Here is a 16,532-nt window from a genome sequence, read left to right on the forward strand (position 1 = left end):
TACAGTTCCAGGGCATCTGACACCCTCACAGAGCATATGCAGGAAAAAACAAACAAACAAAAAACTAGTGCATATTAAATAAATAAATCTTTTTTAAGTAGTTAAAAAAGAGTTGAGAAAAGTTTTTCATAATCAATAGCATGAATAGAATGTTCTATAAGGTAGGGTTTCTGTTTGGGAAAGAATGCCTTAATGGGTTTTATTTTCTCATTGAGTTCCCATTGGTACTATTTTGTTTGAGGGGAGGTGCATGTGCTTCTGCAGGCCCATGCTCAGGAAAGCCAGAGGTCAACCCTGGGTGTTATTCCTCAGGACTAGAATTTATCTGAGTTGGTCTGGGGAGTCACCCACGTAGGCTGGCTGTCCAGAAAGCCCTCCAGGAGCCCTCCTGTCTCTGTCTCCCAGCGCACCCCAGGACTTTCAATGTGGGTTCTAGGGATCATATTCAGGTCCTCTTGCTGGTACTTCAAGTACTTTATGAGCTGGGTTACTTCCTTAACCCATACCACTTTGAATCTAAATGTGTCTGCTGCTGTCTCCAAGAAACTCTGACAGAATAGTAGCTGGGTTCTGCTTTCACACACCTACCAACTTCCTTATGGAGAACTTTGAGCAGCTGAGTATATGTGGTAACAGGAAGGAAAAACAATAGAAACTTTACAAAGAACTTGAGTCCAGGTCTCAACATCCAAAACAGCTATGAATAAATTATTAGCTATTCCCAGACTAAGTATATTTACCTACAAAGTAGAGTATTTGAACTTTCTTTGTAAACATTTCAGTCCATGAATAATTTAATATGAGATTTCCTTTTCTCTTTCATGAACATATACATAAATAATATATAGTATATTTCAATTACCTAACACAACGGAAAATCTTCCTGTGTTCCTGACTCTCAACCCATTGATGCTTCCTAACTTGAGGGTTTTTGATCTAAATGTGTTAGGAAAATAGAATGCTTTTTATTATCTGCTATAATCTTCATCTCACTCAAAGAATATTTAAAGCATTTTCATGGGAATATGACATAGATTTATGCATATCAATATTAAAATTATTTTAATTCCAGGAATTAAAACATAGGTTTAAAGGGTAATTTTAGCATATGCATGTGAACCTGAGTTAGAACTGACTTGGATGATGAGTTAGGAGATGACCGAATCTCTGAAATATTCCCAGATCTTCAAAGTAGTTCATTAGATTGTGCTATATGGTTGCATGGTTTTATATATTAATAGAATGTGCTAACTTCGGTGCTTCCACAGTATAAAATTGTACACTGGACTTGGGATTCAGAAAATATTGGTGAGCAGTTCAAAATCGCAAATCCAACTTTAAGCATTATGAATTATCACACTGTGTTATCCACACTTAGATATTTGTTAACTCTCCTGATAAAAATGAATCTGAGAGATAGGATGAAGGTCTGTGTTCATGCTTCTAGCACCACCAAGGAGCTCTACACCTGCTCCATGCTCTGAGAATGCTCACAAAGCAAGTGCATGGCTATGCAGTGGGTTGATGGTGAACACGTGGATTTTGCTCTGGTGAACTGAATTGATTTGTTTATTCATTTATTGAAGAAAGAGCATCACTCTATAGTGCAGCCTGGCCTCAAATTTATGGCATATCTCCTTTTTCACTTTCCTGAAGGTGAGGATTAGAAATGTGAGCTACCACAACTAACTACACACACAATTTATATACTGCAGTGTGTGTGCGTGTGCCTGTGCACACACATGTGTTACTACCATTGTCTCCTTTATGAAATATCTGCTCTTTTCAAGCATCATTTCTATGATAAGCAGGATAATGGCCCTCCAAAGATATCTATATCCGAATTTGTTGTACCCATGAATGCTCTTTCACATGGCCAAAGCATCCTTCCTGTCTGATCAGTAAGGACTTGGGGATGGGGAGATTATCATGGATTGTTTATGTGGGTCCAGTGTAAATGGTTAGGGACCAAACATGGAATATAGAGACCGGGAAAAGAAAAGAAACGTTACAAAGGCCCCACCTGTTGCTACTGGATTTACAGATAAGAAAAAATCATAAATAAAGAATATAGGCAGCCTGTAGTTACTGAGAAGAACAAAACAAGAAAACAACTTCCCCAGAGCCTCCAGAAGGGAAGGCACAGCTGCTGACACCATTTCATTAGCTGAGCCAGACCTGTGTTTGACCGTTGGCTCTCTGAGATGATAATATGTTTGTGAGGTTTTAAGCCACTGTGTTTGTGGTGATTTGTTACAGCAGCAGTGGGAAACTAATACAGTCTCTGACATCCCCTTTCATCTCCTGCAGCTCTGCACAGCGTGTGTGCAAATAGAGACTCCGTTAACCCTTGTCATTGGTCCCCTCTGTCACTTCATCCGTGTCAGCTACTATTTCCATGTTGGAACAGGACACATTAATGATGCTTTCTCTGTTTGCAAACAACTGAAGCTTAGCATAACTATCTTGAGACAAAAAGGAAAGGAGGAAAAATAATAGAGAAGGAAGAAGAACAAGAAAGAAGAGGAAGATGGAGAGGACCAGGAGGGCATGTGGTCCATAAATGGACTTCCAGCCTAGACAAGGACTCAAATCAGTCCACTGACAATATGTGGCCTTGCTTTCTCTTTGTGTACAGGCTTCCATATGCCCATGATTTACAAGTCCCTAGTGGGAAAACTACCTGTTTGTTGCAGGAAAGATTCTGAAATGCAACTATTTTTTTTTCATTAATCATTCTGCAAGAATGTAGCTTGTTGGGAGTGTCTCATTTCTGCTCTCTATGACAACATCTTGAAGTAGTTCTGAGATGCTCTCACTCCTGAAAACTAGTGCCGAGTGGTGGATAGAGGACTCTCTTCTTCAGATGACCGCTCTACATTTGCTGGCTGTGTTTCTCTCAGTAGAATGATCTTAGAATAGATGGGCAGAGTCCCCAAGACTAAGGTAGAACTTCGTAGTTCTTGCTAAGGTGGCACGTAAAGTGACACGTGGTAGCTGTGCCACATTCTATTAACTGAAGCAGATCATGGACCAGAGGAACCACATGAGGGAAGTCAAAGTACAACAGGCACAGCCAGCATTGCCATGGTTCACCCAGGTCACCTGAGTGGCAGCACCCACCGTGAATAAAGGGGCTATGGGCAAAATTCCCAATCAGACCTGGGAAACATAATAAGTCACTCCACAAAGGAAGTAGGCCTGAGGGTACATGCCACTCTCCAGTCTTTTCCTAAGGTATTAGAGACTGTTCAATGCACAGAGCCGTTTCATTCTACGTACGTTTCCATATGGCTTGGGCATTATCTGGGATTAAGGAAGTCTTTACAAATTTAAGGTTAAAGTTAAGTAATTGCAAATTTTTTCTCATTCATTTTTTCTTAGACTGTGAATAAAACCGTGTTAACATATAGCAAAGTATGTCATAGAGCAATTAAACTGTATATGATTTATAGAGAATAAACTACAGTGTGATGAGTCCAGTGGCAATTATTTGCCGTAATCTTTTTTAATGTGACAATTCCTTGGATGTTATAGCGAAATATTTCACCCTTCAGCTTCACTTTTATGGTGTGTATTTATTCTTAATAGTACAGATTCCAAATTGTCAAAATACTTGAGCTGATTTATGGTAATTAGCTTTAAGTTAGAACATTTGAAGTATATTCAATTAATTTTATCTGTCTGGCGAAGTACAATAAGGTCTCCAGCTTCGTAAAGTTTTCTTTCTAATATTAGCTATGCATTTGCTGGGGGATGCACTGGGCTCAAATGAGTCTCATTTGAATTTGAAATTCAGAGAAGGAGCATGCAATATTTGGGATTAGTCAGTATTTAGGAAATGTATATATAAAGATTATTTGGGATAGCATCACCAAGATCCTGGACCACTTGCTTATCACACACTTGTTGATTGATCTTATCTGCAGCAAATAGGAAGCAATAACAATGGAATAAATTATTCAAAGATTTGTCATCTGGATGCAAGTTCTTTAAGGATCATATCACAAAGCAGTTGGGCAGATAATTCTCTTTATACTTATTTCTTCCACATCCATGTACAAAAGAGCTATAGATCCATATGGAGTGGATTAACAGTGATGCTTTTAAAATGAAATTAAATATTCTAAACTGTCAGGAAATGATATGTGATCTTTCCTAGCTACCGCTTTCATTGGTAGTTTATCCTAAATATTATTTTTGTCTTTGAGAGGTATTATATAGTGGATGTGAGAGATTTATTTTAAGAAAACAAACAAACTTTGGATTGCTTGAGATTGATTTTAGGACTCTGCCTTTAAAATCTGCACATAAGCAAAATTCCTGACATTATGAGTTGGGATTTCCACCGTAAGAGGATTTAAAATCACTACTGAAGTGACTCCTGGTCCTGAGTTGGGAAGCATCATATATCAGAAAAACCCAGCTACTTAAATTGCTCAAACTCTAATGGAATGGAGGAGACCAATTTAGAGCAAGCAGAGGTATCAGGTTCTGTGATACCAGGCCCTTTAGTGCAGTGATATATTTTATGTAACACAAAAGCAGTTAAAAATCAGAATCCATGCGGTTATGATGCCTGCATGGAATGGGGTTACTTATCAGAGATCCCCATTTTTCAGAGCAGCTTGAAACACACTATTGAAAAAGGCATGTTTATTGATGTTTGCATATGCGAGGTTCAAGACTATTTACAAGTCCTGGGACTTTGAAACCTTCATACCAATTTTATTCACAGTCACCTTTTTGGGTCTTAATTAGTTATTTCCTGTTTTGTTTTGTGTTTTCTGAAAATACCAATATATTTCACAAACTAAAAGGCAACATGATATTAAAATTTATACTCTTGCTATTTATAAAAACAAAACACATAGCTGGGTAATTAAGATGTAAATAGCACTTTGGACAAGCCAAGTAGGTTGTCTGGCTTTTGTTTTTCATAAAATATGTCCACTCAAAAGTGTATATGAGGCCCCAAGTATAAGTTCACCATCCCCATTACTTTCCAACTATTAACTCTTATTGTTTTCAGTGGACATAAACCTCAGCAAGATGGTGGTCCCATTTTTCCCAAATAGTCAGGGATTATATAGTTTATTACTTGCAACCCAGATGGGTCATGGCTGTTTAGAAAGAGAAATGGCCCCTGGCACAGTTTTGAAAGATGACTGGATCCAGCTGGCCACAGTGTGTGTGGGTGGGGGTTCATAGTAGTGGTTGGATATGTGTGTTCACGGCTTGCTCTTCTGTGTCTCTCTTGCAGCTATCGGCAGGACCCTCATCCCCCGCTATTTTAGCACCGTGTTCGAAGGAGGGGTGACTGACCTCTACTACATCCTCAAACACTCAAAGGAGTCTTACCACAACTCATCCATCACGCTAGACTGCGACCAGTGTGCCATGGTCACACAGCATGGGAAGCCCATGTTCACCAAGGTAGGGGCTGGGCTCCAGTACAAACATACCAAAGAGGAAAAGAGTTCAGCTGCTTCTTTGCTTTAGCAGCTAACACAGAGTTTTGTTTCTTGTGCAAATAAGTCTTTGATAGCTGAAGGAATACACACAGTATCTACGCTTGGTTATTTTGAAAACGTTAAGAAATTTCAAATGTGCACAAACAAGGAGGACATTTCACTAATTGCACTTTATTATCTGGAAGTTATCTGCAAACAAAAGGGTTGTGGGGGGCTAGGTTGCTTAATCATGGTCTCAGAGACTCTAGGATGGCAACTCAGCAATGGGCACAGCAGAAATGGAAACTGGTTATAAAACTAAGAGTGAAAGAAGAGGGTGAGGGCCAGACAACAGAATGTTTGAGGTCAAGTTCAGAGCCTGTGAAGGATATGAAGTGTAAAACAGAAGCAGCATAGACTCAACACCATCCTGTTTTGCACCAGTATTCTCTGTCATGGCTAGAATACCAGCATGTGGAATATCCCCCTCACTGAGAACTACTGGGTAGTATTAGCACATGATCCCTGTATGTCCCCTTTCAAGTGGGAAAAAATAGTAATAACCAAATAGTCACAGGATCTAGTAAATGACAGTTTATTGTTTATTTATTTTTGATGTGCTGAGGCTCACACTCAGAGCCTTGCATATGCTGAACGCATGTTCTGCCAGTGAGCTGTCTCTTCAGCCCCACAGAATTTTGCTTTAATGAGAACTTACTCATTTAATATGGACTAAAATTCTGCATGAATCTATTTTGTGATATTAATGATAGCAACTATCTCCTTATAACAAAACACAGATATCTGACAGCCCTTTCTAGTTAAAAGGTGTTGGATTATCAGGGTTAATTACCAAAAATCAAGCTGTAAAACTGGAAATGTGAAGCTTGGGCAATTTTTCTTCAAGAATAATAATTCAATGTTTCATATTAGTGTCATGCACCACACTAGTGTATTTCAGTCTTTCTCAGTGCCCATGATGGTGTGTGAAACAAAGGCACAGGATATGGTTATGCAATGCAAAGGCAAGCCATAGAATGCCATTGACTCCATAGCATCTTGTTTTGACAACAGGCATTTTTAACACGGCAAGGGCTGGGGCTTTTCTCTGCCTAACACTTAAACAGAGTGGAAAGGAATCTTTTGGAGAAGTGCTTCATGAGAATGCTGAAGTCTGGGTTGGAAAGAGTTTTGCTTATGGAACGAAATGGCCATTGAGATGAAGGTCTAATCTGCCCATGACTTACCTCATTGTGAAGATATAGGACATTTTCATAACCATGCAGATAAGATGAACATACCCATTCCCTTCTATGGTTGCAAATTCTGAGTGCAGAAAGTGTAGAGCCCCCCTCCCCTCTCAAATGTTAATGCTTTTAGCTGATTCAAATAAAACATACTCCCTCCTTATGCTTCAAGAGAAACAAAACATGATAATTAAAATAAAACTTTTCCATCATTCAGAAACTGGGCTTAATTCTTCAGCCATTGAAAATTTTAAAAAGCATCTTGTGGGAGCCTTTTTATATGTTTAGTCAATTTCTTTCTTTCCCAGGTCAGGTTATAACTCACAAATGAACACAGTGAGATGCTCTGATGCTGTAGTAAGGAATATTTCAGACTTGGGTTGGACCAATCTTTCTTTTCTGGGGAATCCATGAAGCCCCACAAAGTGCTATTTTCATTCTAGTTAAGACACAGAGGTTTTCCTCTTGGCTGCATTCTCTTTCTGGAGTGTTCCCAGGAGTCCAGTGGGTTTTTTCTTTCCAAGAAAACAAGGCAATCACTAGGAAGACCTGAACACAGCTCCTTGGCTCTGAGAGCATGAATTACTTGGACCACCCATGTCATTCTGCTCCAGGGCAGGCAGTATTATTTGCCTATTCCTGTAATGAATATTTCAGTACTCTGATGAAATACATCTCTTTCTAGGACATGCAGTTCCATTATAGGAACTTAATCCAGATGCTAATTATGCACATTTATTTTTAGGAAATTTGATGTGATTCAAAGGATTCATTTTTCTTTTCTTTCTCTCCCTTTGTCCATCCCTTCCTTCCTCTTACCCCCTCCCTCTCTCCACCCCTGGATGTTTGCTATACTACTCTAAGAATCTTCCTAATTTTCCCTATGTTAATTAAAAATAATTCTGTTTCGGGCAATAAAACACTATGGCTATTTTAAACAAACAATGACTTCTTGGTACCACAAAGAAAGGGGATTCTAAAATTGCTGCTGACATTTGGGTCTTAGTCCTGGTATTATTGAGCACATTATATGTCGGCAGCTCACATTGTTCTAATTTAGACTATCACTAAACAATTTCTCCCCAAATAGCATTGACCCAATGGCACTGAGTTGCTTTTATGAAAATTTGGTCAACTAGTGAATCAGAAATCAGCCACGGTCCTAATCAACACAGATATTAACTATCCCTCAGGGGTACAGTGAGCATTTTGTAATTTCCTGATACCAGGAACATTATAGATTAAGGATAAATATGTAATTGGAATTTTTAAATGCACATAATAAAGACTTTCTTTTATGTTTTCAATTTCAAATCAAATAGAAAACAAGGCTTAGTAATCAGAAGAGCATGCCGGGAGCCTTTCAGAGTCGAAGACTCTTGAGTTATATTCAAGGATGTGAAAAGGATGCTGAGAAAGGCACTGTAGATGCTACGTTCTTGAATTTTGCAAATTAAAACAATAGTTATAGACACCACTGGATACCTTTCTCACTTCTGCAACCGTGGTTTTATGGATTTTTTCTCTTCTAAATTATTTATTATGATATTATTTACTACCAAGCATAACCTGGAAGGATATTGGCTAAGCTTCCTCTAATCAAATGCTACTCACTAGGATTTTTGACAATTGTTTCCCCATTCTTACCTTGTGTATCACGTTATAGTATATAATTTCTCCTCTCCATGTTAAGGATCATATCTCCTTCATACACATATATGTGATATCTCAAGGTAAAATTCAGAGAGCTTTTTAAAATAGTATTCTAAATTCTCTATTCCACCCAAGCCATTTACATGTAAAGATAGAAAACTAAACATTATTACCTTTAAGAAAAAATGCACACGTTATCTCACAGAAGCTTTGTGGGAACCGTTGAATCATACAACAGCATGGCCAATATTACTTCATTAGTAAGAGCATGCAAAGGGTTAAAAAGCTACTGGGTAGTTTGAGAAATGTTCTTTTTTACTTTTCTTGTTCTGGCCTAGTCTCAAGCTAGCACGTGATCGACTGAATGCCTGCCAGCCTCTTTCTTGTTGATCCTCCGGAGACCATCTGTGCTGGGGGCATTGATTAGAGTGTGTCTGCTGGGATTACATCTTTTCTGTTGCCATGCCAACTAATCAGCTGATTTTGGTTACCACAGAAACAAAATGTCAGAGCTCACAGTACGGTAACATGAATTCAGCACAACAGAAAATGTTTTCTTAATTGGGGACCCTTTTGATTTTTGAATTCCAACAGAAAGGCAGGGGTTTTTTTTTGTTGTTGTTGTTTTTTGTTTTTTTTTTTGTGTGTGTGTGTGTGTGTGTTTAAGGCCAACGTTAGATAAAAGCTGCATTAACTGTATTCATTAATAAGCATATACAGATATTTTTTGAAGTGAGAAAAACATTACTTCCATTTTATTAGCTATGCTTATTTTTTATATTTCCTAACAAAGGAGACATACATTCCTTCATATGTAGCTCTGTTATGCTTCCTAATAGATGCATAGAACACAATCCTCGAAGCCTTTGGTTTCTTTAGCTTCCATCAGAGAAGAGAGGGGATCTCCCTGAGTCTTAGGATGGTGCTGTACATAATAACACTTCGAAAAAGGAGCAATGACCAAAACTCTCCTCTGTCTTTCACTTTTGGAAGTCATTTAGTTCCCTTTAATAAGAATCTATTGTAGTGAACTAAGGTACAATTTCAAGGGTTCCCACTTTACTCATAGTGTGCCCTGGATAAAGTGGACCCATCTGACTACGAAGGGAGCCCAAGACTTGTGGGAATTTTCCACTTTGTAGACCTGAGACAGTTTGTCTGCAAAAGAAGGCCCAACTAGTTTGCTACGTCTGAGTGAACAGAAGACACAGCTGACCTTGGCCCTATAGATGATCAAATTAAGCAGTCCATCAGGACTCTAGGCTTATCTTGTCATCATGAAACTTGGTTCTGGTAGAAGCAAACCAGAGCGTTTATCTTCCCTGACCCTGTGCTTTGCAGACAGAAAACAGATTAGATGGTAATAACAATAACAACAATACTAAGAATAACCCTGACATTTAACCGGATTAATATTTGTTTGACTATCCAATACTACCATCTCTTTAAAAAAAGAGTATAGCCCATAAGTATGTTTTCCCACTGATAGTTGACTCTCACAACCTCCCTTCTGTGAAAGTTGTCTCTGCAGGTGACCTCTATAAAATTAACACCCTGATGGTGGGGGTAAAGAGTTAGTTGGTTTAATCTTTATGATACTTGTTTGAAAACATTGATAAATTAATTCCAGTGCTTAAGATGTGCTTGGAAGAACAGTTTGGGAACACTGACAATATCTCCATTTCTACTCATATAACACTCATGGTTAAGACGCCAGGCTCAGCAGACAAGCCCTCTCCGGGTTTCAGGGCAGGGTGCCCACATGTCAGAAATTACTCACAAGTTCTGCTAATTGGATCTGAGGTAGAGGTCTTCACCCAGATTATCGATAATTATCTCACTGTGTCCCAGAGATCTTTGATAAAACAAATATGGCAAATACATCTCTTTTGAGCAAAGCCCTATTGAACTCTCCATGGTAATTCTCCCAGAAAAGTTTTGGTTTGTGTAAAGAAACTATCTCCTCTAATCAGAGTACATGGAAAGCCCCCAACTATTGCTTATGATAGTCAGAATTTCCTAAATTGTATTATCCCAAGAGGAGAGTGATTAGCCATTTCTCATAAAAGTTTGATATGAACTATTAACCACATCTTCCTGGACTATAGCTTTACAGATTACTTTTTATATATTCTTTCAGAAGTTTGCATATTTGTGTTACCTAGGAAATCTTTCTCCCAGAAAGTCTGATTAGAGACTCAGCATATTAAAAAAGAGAGAATGGATGGAGTCTAGAAGCTTAGTCCCCACGAATTCCCAATAAATCCCTGGAGATACTTCTTGTGATCTACAACTCAGGCTGTGTACAGCATGGCGACCAGGATTGAATTCTCTGTTCTCTTTGGTTCTGTTTATTTTATCTGCTCACATACATCTTACCACCATTATACTTGTACCAGGCACAGTAGCCAGGACTCTATGTATAGAATTCCTTAAAATGTGTTTGTTCAATAACTCTTTCTAATGATGTTACTGTCTCTGTTCTGTTGATAAGGAAACTGGATGGTATGGGGCACATTTGATTTTCCCTGAGTTCTTGAATGAGAAAAGTAGAATCAGAATTCAAATCTAGTAACATCTGTTTTCAAAGCCTCCATGCGCTATGGTACTCCTTCCCCCAAACTAATATGGGTTGTTATTATTAACTATGTATTGACTAGTTGTAACTATTTGTGTTATCCCCCACTTACTGTCTCATAGTTGAAACAGGACAATAGTGTGTGTTGCTTTGTATTATTTTCTTCTTTTCAAAGTCATTGTGCTAAGAATAATATGAATATGAAAAGTTAAAAATGCCTTTGTCATTGATTATAAGGGAAGAGGGACACTCTGGCATTCTGTTATGTTTTATTAATCCCATATATTCTTGGAAGGTAAGAGACTAGCCATCCATTCATGTAATATAAATAGGACTTGCCACTGTTGATGTGATTAGTGTATTTTCTTAAACCCTGTATTTTCCAGGCATCAGTGACTGATATAGGTGCATTGTATTGAATACTACCCCTTGGAGTTCCTCTTTGGAAATGAAGATGCATTCCTAATGGGTAACTTTGTAGTAACTCACACTTGAGCATGAGTTATCTTATGAGAAACTTTCTCCCAAATTAGAGCAACCAAGGATTTGGGGGGGTATATCAAGGTCAGGTTGAAACCTAATGCAAAGGAAACTCCCATGAATCTACAAGAAGACCCCAGTAAAGCAATAGTGTATCTACTGCCATCTCCTGTGATCAGATGGGTGAATATCTCAATTGTCATCAGAGCTTTCATCCAGTAACTGATGGAAACAGATGCAGAGATCCATGGCCAAATATTAGGCTGAACTTGGGGACTCCTGCTAAAGAGAGGGAGGAAGGATTGTAAGAGCCAGAGGGGTCAAGGATATCACAAGAAAACCCACAGAATCAGCTAATGTGGATTCATAGGAACTCACAGAGTCTGAACCAGTAACTAGGAAGCCTGCATGGGGCTGACCTAGGTCCTCTACATATATGTGGCAGTTGTGTAGCTTAGTCTACTTGTCGACCTCCTAGCAGTAGGAGCAGGGGCTGTCCCCAATGCTTTGACTGGCTCTTGGTTGCCTTGCCAGCCTAATACAAGGGGAGGTGTTTAGTCTTGCTGCAACTTGATATGCCATGCTTTGTGATACCCATGGGAGACCTTCCCCTTTCTAAACAAAAATCAGAGGAGGAGTGGATTGGGGAGGCACAGAGGGGAGGGAAGAAGGCAATGGGGGGAAGGAGGGAGGGAAAACTATGGTCAGGATGTAAAATAAATCAACAAACAAATCACCCATGAGAAGATGATCATCACAATGAAAGGTGGTGAGAAAACCAAACTGTGTACCAGTTGGTTTTGAACTAAAGTCACTGGAAGATGGATTTGGGCCCCATGTTTGCAGATGAAAAATTAGAAGCATGTAGTTTCATTGGTAATAGAGTGTCTGGTACTTGTGGCTAGCAAGCAACTGAACAATCTCCTAAACCTGTTGATTCTGACCCTAGAGCTGATACTTGTCCCTGTGTACCATGGAGACACTGCCCAAGGACCTCAACGGACACTATATTGAGTAGTTGATGTGAGTTACAAACCATTGCTTATATGAACTGCATAGCAAATGAATGTGTTGTTTGTTACCCCCAGGTATGCACAGAAGGCAGGCTGATCTTAGAGTTCACGTTTGATGACCTCATGAGAATAAAAACATGGCACTTTACCATTAGACAGTACAGGGAGCTGGTCCCCAGAAGCATACTAGCCATGCACGTAAGTAATATCATTTCTATTTTCTGTCCTTTCTTCTTATTGCCACTGCATCTTACTCAGCAAGGAAACCCAGTTCTGTCTGAACAAAGTCCTGCTATTATCAGACAATTAGTTCTAAGTATTGAGTCTTCCTCTCAACTATTTGAATGCACAAGCTTTTATTTGCCTTCTTTGTTTCCACACATGTAAGAGGTTCTTATATGATAGTGGGTTTCCCTTTATGAATGGTTTCTATTTTCTCCAGTTGCAGTGGCTCTATACAAGATACTTTTCTACCTGGTTGCATGAACCTGTTACCCGTAATGAGAATGTGATCCTGTACTCAGGATCTATTGGCTCTTCCTAACTATGATGCTTGGCTGGAATGGGGGCAGGGGGATGCAACAGAATCAGACTTCATGAGCCAGATTTATTCTTGGCCCTGAGAAATCAAAAGAGAACAAAATAACTTCAGATACCATTTATAGAATTTACTAAACCAGGACTTTTGCTGAAAATGTAATTTACAACTGTCACTCTAGGTTTGACTTATTATTATTTTTATTTCCAAAGTAAGGAAGGAGAAAGCCCAGTGTCTTTCAATCCAAATATGGCAAAGCAAAGATTGTAACTTACCTGGTTCTGAGTTCAAAACTCTGTCACCCAGCCTTTGGACCTCATGTTGTCTCTCTAGACCTCTGATCTCACCCTTCTTTTTCCTAACTATTAACCCCGTCTCTGCCCTTTTTGGTGAGCCCAGACCTTCTTCTGTAGCACACCTATTTCCACTTCTTTAGATTTACCATGTTTCAAGACCTTCAGAACTTTTAAAGCCAGTTTCATACCTTCCACTCTTCTGGAAGAAGTCTGGTTTATCCATTTTTTTTTTCTCAAAATACACCAAAAGGCATCAGAAGGGTGTAGATGAGAGCTGAGGCCATACATTGAGAACTCATGAGATTCTATTCCTATTCATGAGTGCCTTTGGACAATTGATATGATGTCTCTGGACTTCTAGTCCCCCATCTATACACTGGTGTGGTTGTGAGTATGCCTTGGAGAACCGGCAAGAGTTAATGACTGCAAAGCACTCAGAATGATGCTTGGAGCATAGTAGGACTTCTGTAGGTGTGGGTGATCTGTTCTCAGCAGCAGCAGAAATAGTGGAACAACATCCTTCCACCATTGGGTGCTGTCCAATCACAATTCAAGCTGCTTGTTGTTAGCCATGGCACAATTTAATGGGTCTACATAAGTCTTCCCATGGAGGCTCAATGTCCATAAAGACTCTATTTCAAAACTGACTGGAAACTGTTACTGCATGGTCATTTTCATCTATATTTTTAATCTATGATTACCAATAAGAATGACACTATCACTGAATAAAAAACACAGACAAAACTAGGTTCTATGAGTTATACCTGATGTGGTCACATGAGCACAAACATGGAGAGAAGGCTGTTTACTTAGCTCTCCCTATGCATGGCACCAATTTGATGAGCTAGAAGCAGAATGAGGAGGATCAACCAAGTAACTCACTTTCAAATGCAGTGCAGAAGGAATTTTTTTGTTGGGGGGCTGGTCACATATAACATTTGGGGTCATCTGTGGCATTTTACATCCCATGATACTTTGAGAAATGTGGTTCCTACCCTTTTCATCCCATAGGATGGAAAGTATTGAGGACATTGATTTTAACCAAGTGGGGAAGAAAGCTAAAGTTCTCTTTCTCCACATACAAGAGTGGAGATGGACTCTACACACATATAATTGGATTGAATTATTATATATTTTTGTGGTAGCTGCAAGTTTTTGAATGTGTCCTACACCCTATCTCAGCAGGGAACAAGCATATCTTTGCCAAGTTCAGAGGCATCTCTTTCTCTGGTTCAGGCTAGAGTTCTTCCAGCAGAGCTCAGTGTTTTCCCATCTGAAGACACAGGGCCAGGGTCTCTCACAGAGAAAGCAACATCTTTTTCTCCTGGATCCAATGCACATCTGAGGCACTTTGGCTTCCCAATCTTGCAGAAATTATCTCAAATTGTTCTTGAGGACTAGATGCAAGTGACTTCCAAATGTAAATTAAATTGTCTCCAGCAATCTGTCCCTCCAAGAAATATCAACAGTGTCAAGAATGCATGTCTCAGCAGCGGCAACATAGTCTAACGTTTTCATGAGACCATCTCATAGAAGTGAAATATGTCATTTCCCTCTCTTGTTTAGGCACAAGATCCTCAGGTCCTGGATCAGCTGTCCAAAAATATCACCAGGATGGGTCTAACAAACTTCACCCTCAACTACCTCAGGGTAAGACTGATTGAATGATTCTATTCCTTTGTTGAATTTGGGAAAAGAACTGGAGTTTTTGTGTTTGTCTGTTTGTTGTTTAATGTATCCTAAACCAAAGAGTTGAATGAAGTATATACAAGCTAGGCTGGGTAACACAGGCCATAATCCCAGCTACTTAGGAGGCAGAGGCAGGAGGATGGTAAGTTCAAGGCTGCATGGGCTATAGAGAAAGCTCAAGGCTGTTTTGGGGAGCTTAATGATATTCTATCTCAAATTAAAATAAAAATCATAGTAAAAGACCTGTGTGTATAGTTCAATGGTAGAGCGTTTTCCTAGCATATGAGGGGCCCTGGATTCAATTCCAAGTGCTAATAATTAGTTAATTAATTAATTAGTAAAACCAGGTATACATAGCACAAATGTATATTCTGTGTTCCCCCATCTCTGTGGTGTGTGTGTGTGTGTGTGTATGTGTGTGTATAGTAGTAGTAGTAGTAGTAGTAGTAGTAGTAGTAGTAGTAGTATAGTAGTAGTAGTAGTAGTAGAAATTGTGGCTTAACTAATAATACTTCACAAAGCATCAAACCTGCACTTAGGTAGGGTTGAGTTTGCCCATACAGTTGTAACCCTTGGAGTTAATTACTCAAAGGAAGCCATGTCCTTCTCCCATAAATGTTCTGGCAGTACTCATTCTGCACATGTGTCCACTTTCTAAGGTGGCACTGAGTTCACTGCCTCTGTGGGATCACCCTGGACTCAGCTCCTCCTAAGAGAATCAGTGTGCCACTTGAAGCAAGTAGCCATGGCTATAGAGTCATGTGGAGAAATTCGATTCAGTGCTGTAATGCAGGTATTTATTTCTAGGCCTTATAAATTCTTTATTTAACATGGCATTTGTTCGGGTATTTGTTTTTTGTCGTAATATAAATTGTTTTTATATTTAAATGTTAAGTGTTTTAGACAACATGTCTTGCCTATACAATACTAGGAGCCTCCCTATTTGTCCTGAAAGAGTTACAGTGATCACATCAGTTTAATATAGAATTCCAACAGTCACTGGTGGCATATCTGGTTTCATTCACAAAATGAGCATTGTACTCCAGAATCCTGAGAAAGTGGTGGCCACTTTGCCCCTGATACATTATCTCCTCACTGTGCAGCAATTTGACTCACCAGGGTTCCCTTCCCAGCACTGGGATGCTTTGGACTCTCTAGCTGCCAATGTACTCTGGGCCCATGGGTTCTGTTTGGTATCCACCATGCTTTGTGTACAAGCCTTGCACCTGCTGAAATGCAATAGGTTTTGGCCAGGCTCCCTCTTCTATGTGGTGGAGTAGTGTTCCATTTCGCTCACACATTTCTAGACCCTGAAAGTACAAAGGACAAAGCCAATACCTTGCCAGTAAGAAATGCATCCCTAAGGGATGAGACTCATAAAAAGAAGACACCGCAGAGTGGTAAACACTATGATGCAAGTTTCCAGAAGAAAACCAAAATACCTTAGGGAGAGAAATCATTCTGAAGAAGGCTTTGTGTGAAAGGTGATCCATGAGTGGAGTAGGCAAAGATAGAAAAAGAAAATCAAAGGAAAGGGCAGAAGTTTCCACTCTGTGGAAAAAGAGAATGTATACCAGAGGACGGG

At 39.3% G+C, this 16,532-nt stretch overlaps 1 protein-coding gene across 11 annotated transcripts in view; it reads left to right on the top strand.

Moving 5' to 3' along the window:
* Ldb2 (LIM domain binding 2) overlaps positions 1-16,532 on the top strand; it is a 345,603-nt gene that overhangs the window by 273,610 nt on the left and 55,461 nt on the right. For all 11 annotated transcript variants that reach the window (XM_036201312.1, XM_036201318.1, XM_036201308.1 and 8 more), the window contains exons 3-5: positions 5,264-5,436; positions 12,500-12,622; positions 14,825-14,908. In XM_036201312.1, the coding sequence (XP_036057205.1) occupies positions 5,264-5,436; positions 12,500-12,622; positions 14,825-14,908 (380 nt within the window). The remainder of the gene's footprint in view (positions 1-5,263; positions 5,437-12,499; positions 12,623-14,824; positions 14,909-16,532) is intronic.

The sequence above is a fragment of the Onychomys torridus genome, chromosome 10 (genome assembly GCF_903995425.1).
Source record: "Onychomys torridus chromosome 10, mOncTor1.1, whole genome shotgun sequence".
NCBI classification, from domain to species: Eukaryota; Metazoa; Chordata; class Mammalia; order Rodentia; family Cricetidae; genus Onychomys; species Onychomys torridus.